Raw genomic sequence first — 4,078 nt, 5'->3', positions numbered from 1 at the left:
CTATTAATTTAATCTTACGTATTCATCGCCGTGGTGAATCAGCAAATTGTTCTTAGCTATTTGAATATAATTATACACGTTAGATTAACTTGGAGGCGATACAGGCAAATCATTTAACTTCATCTAAGGATAAAGAGAAAATGCACAGCACTAGCTTACGTGTGTTTACCTGGTCTCTTAAGGATAGAAACTCTAACTTTAAAATAGAACAGGAAATAATGGACGCAGCAGAACCTATGTAATCGTAGAAGAGCATTCAATATATGTATAGAAAATATGATTCCATATTTTCACGTTTAAACACCAGTGGCTTAATAGTAGTCAAGAAGACCTAAGATGACCGCACCTTTAGAGAAGGGGCATTCAAATGCTTCTGCAAAAGTTATTTGTAATTAAGTAAGCACCATGTAATAGGAGTTGCCTTTTACATTGTAAATATCAGTGTAATATCTAGTGTTCCTATTTCAAGTATTAGTCAGTGTTCTCCGTACGTAAAACTACATATTCGAAAATACTTAGACTCAGAACGACGGAATTACATGTAAATTAAAACTTGATTTCTACAAAGAAAAATTTCAATTCACCTCACCAGTAAGTTCTACATATCCGATATATTTAATTATATCTGAATTCATAACCAGTAATTGTGCGCAAAAACCTGAAGCTTGCTAATACATAATCAACCCAAGGCTAGCGTTGCTTTCGAAATTCAAACCACGGGTCAAGATAGTATAGTGTCGATCGCATAACAAGTTTATAGCCGTATCAGGTTTCTAAAACTTATTACGTTCTTTGCAGTGAAAACTTATAGTTACCTACGACATATGATACCAGCCAAAGCAAAATGCTCTTAGTTCGCTTCAGAACACATCAGTGGCTGTACTTTGAATAAAGCTGCACAGACTCATAACCAGTCACGAATAAGTAGATGTAAATGCAATTGGGAGAGGTTTAAGCTTCAGAAAGTTGCATCAGATACATGTAAATCAAATATGCTGCATAATTGACCGCAGATCTAGAAACTGCATAGATGTTCTGACATCCGTATATATTGGAATTTTCTTATATAATTATATATATTTGTATAAGCCAATTACAAATAAATATGATACTCTTTTACTCTTTTACTTGTTTCAGTCATTTGACTGCGACCATACTGGAGCACCGCCTTTAGTCGAACAAATCGACTCCAGGACATATTCTTTATAATCCTAGTACTTATTCTATCGGTCTCTTTTGCCGAACCGCTAAGTTACGGGGACGTAAACACACAAGCATCGACAGTCAAGCAATGCTGGCGAGACAAACACAGACACACAAACACACAGACATATATATATACATACACATATACATATATATATATATATGACTTCTTTTAGTTTCCGTGTACCAAATCCACTCACAAGGCTTTGGTCGGCCCGAGGTTATAGTAGAAGACACTAGCCCAAGTTGCCAAGCAGTGGGACTGAACCCGGAACCATGAGATTGGTAAGGAAGCTACTTACCACACAACTACTATTTGTTTCAGGCATTACAATGTGGCCATGCTGGGGCACCATCTTGAAGAATTTTAACGAAACGAATATACAACAGTCTTTATGTTCTTAAGTCTGTAACTTATTCTAACGGTTATTTTGCTGAACCGTTAAGTTAGGGTACTAACATATACACATACACGCGCACACACACTCTCGCAAACACGCATGCACATACGTACACACACGCAGCGCGCACGCACACACATTCACACACAGAGACTCACGCGCACAGACTCACAAACATACATTCACACACACAAACTCAGAAACATACACCAACACACGTACACACAAACACACACACACATAATGTGGTGCATGAAAAAGGTTCAATGTAGATAGAAATTACCAAGGCAGAATTACAAGGAGGAAAGAAACAAAGGAATATTGTCATAAGCACGGGTGATGTGGAAGAACAAGCGCCTAACTAGAAACCCCTATGACAAGATGAGATTCATAGCTTCTGGCTGAAGAAAGTGAATTGCAGTAGATCATATTCATGTGTGCATCACATATTTTACATAAGTTCCTGTCGATGGGAATACAAATTTCAGAAACTGATAAATATTATTTATACATGGGCGCGGCTGTGTGGTAAGTAGCTTGCTAACTAACCACATGGTTCCGGGTTCAGTCCCACTGCGTGGCACCTTGGGCAAGTGTCTTCTGCTATAGCCTCGGGCCGACCAAAGCCTTATGAGTGGATTTGATTGACGGAAACTGAAAGAAGCCTGTCGTATATATGTGTATATATATATATATGTGTGTGTATATGCTTGCGTGTCTGTGTTTGTCCCTCTAGCATTGCTTGACAACTGATGCTGGTGTGTTTACGTCCCCGTCACTTAGCGGTTCGGCAAAAGAGACCGATAGAATAAGTACTGGGCTTACAAAGAATAAGTCCCAGGGTCAATTTGCTCGTCTAAAGGCGGTGCTCCAGCATGGCCGCAGTCAAATGACTGAAACAAGTAAAAGAGTAAAAGAGAGAAATACCAGATTATACATCACAAAACAAGAAAGACGAATGCGGACGCCAACGAAATTAAAGCAAAATGAATTAAAACGTGGACAACGTAAAGAACACAGAATATAATATACAAATCGGATATGAATATGAAGTAAGAATGGCATATGAATATGGAGAACGAATCGGATATGGATATGAAGTACGAATCTGATATGAATATGAAGTACGAATCAGATATGAATATGAAGTACGAATCGGATATGAATATGGAGTACGGATTGAATATAAATATGAAGTACGAATCGGATATGAGTATGAAGTACGAATTGAATATAAATATGAAGTACGAATCGGATATGAATATGAAGTACGAATCGAATATGAGTATGAAGTACGAATTGAATATAAATGTGAAGTACGAATCCGATATGAATATGAAGTACGAATTGGATATGAATGTAAAGTACGAATCGAATATGAATCTGAAGTACGAATCGAATATGAATCTGAAGTACGAATCGGATATGAATGTAAAGTACGAATCGAATATGAATCTGAAGTACGAATCGGATATGAATATGACGTACAAATTCAATATGAATATGAAGTACGAATCGAACTTGAAGCGCGATTAAAGGAAATAAAATAATAGAAGAAATCGAAACCCTAGAACAACTGTAAAACATCAATGGTAAACAAGCGTGAAAATATAAATAAAAGAGGATATTGAATATCAAGGAGGCTAGAGAATGGAGAATCCTAAAGTTAGTTGTGATGATGCTGACAATCTCCGGGTTGTAATATTATAAGAAATGTAAACACTGTGAACCAACGATTGCATTTCCCAAGGGTAATCTTCAGTAATAAAGATGGAACAATAAAAAGAAATATGCTAGCCCGGTCATGAGAGACATAATTATCACAGGCACAAATGTCAATAGCAACAGGCTAACTGAAATAATATATGCAACAGCAACAGTTGTTATAAAGAGAAATGTGTAATCGCTCAGATCTCATTGAAAGAATAACAAAATAAAAGCAAATAAAACTGAAAACATATATACAGTGTAAGATAAAAGAAAATCAGAGGAGATATCTGTCAATTCTCAAAGAGATCAATAACGAGACGACATAACTGATAAGTGAAAGGAGAGACAAATACTACGGAAATATAACGTCACAATGAAAAAAGAAAAAGTATGTAACCGATATCTAACAACGCCTGAAACAAGAGATCTTCGCTAAATTTCAAAGACAGCGACAGTATGAAAAACGACTAACAATTATTGAACAAAATCAACAGTTTGACTCCAGTGCAAAATTATTTATCAAATTCTTGTCAAAAAGTAGAAATCAATACAAGTTGTATCAAAGAGAAGATTTTTGGAGGGGAGTATGTATAACAAAATGACAGACCTACCACGGACGAGACACTTCTAAACAACAGTCTTTGAAACGTAATGTAATATTATATCAACAGGACAATTACTACATTCAATACCAAAATAAATGAACAAATAAAAGGAATTTTACAGCAACAATTGGAAGACAGAAGTAGGAGGTAAAATTT

At 36.1% G+C, this 4,078-nt stretch overlaps 1 protein-coding gene across 1 annotated transcript; it reads left to right on the top strand.

Annotated features, from left to right (window-relative positions):
- Positions 1 to 336: 336 nt before the first annotated feature.
- LOC115212244 lies at positions 337 to 3,157 on the top strand. Its single transcript, XM_029781081.1, has 2 exons — positions 337 to 388; positions 2,733 to 3,157. The coding sequence occupies exons 1-2, from the start codon at positions 337 to 339 to the stop codon at positions 3,155 to 3,157; spliced, it is 477 nt and encodes a 158-aa protein (XP_029636941.1).
- Positions 3,158 to 4,078: the final 921 nt, after the last annotated feature.

This window comes from Octopus sinensis, linkage group LG5 (assembly GCF_006345805.1).
Source record: "Octopus sinensis linkage group LG5, ASM634580v1, whole genome shotgun sequence".
Taxonomy (NCBI): Eukaryota; Metazoa; Mollusca; class Cephalopoda; order Octopoda; family Octopodidae; genus Octopus; species Octopus sinensis.
This window is presented reverse-complemented; position numbering and strand designations above follow the sequence as displayed.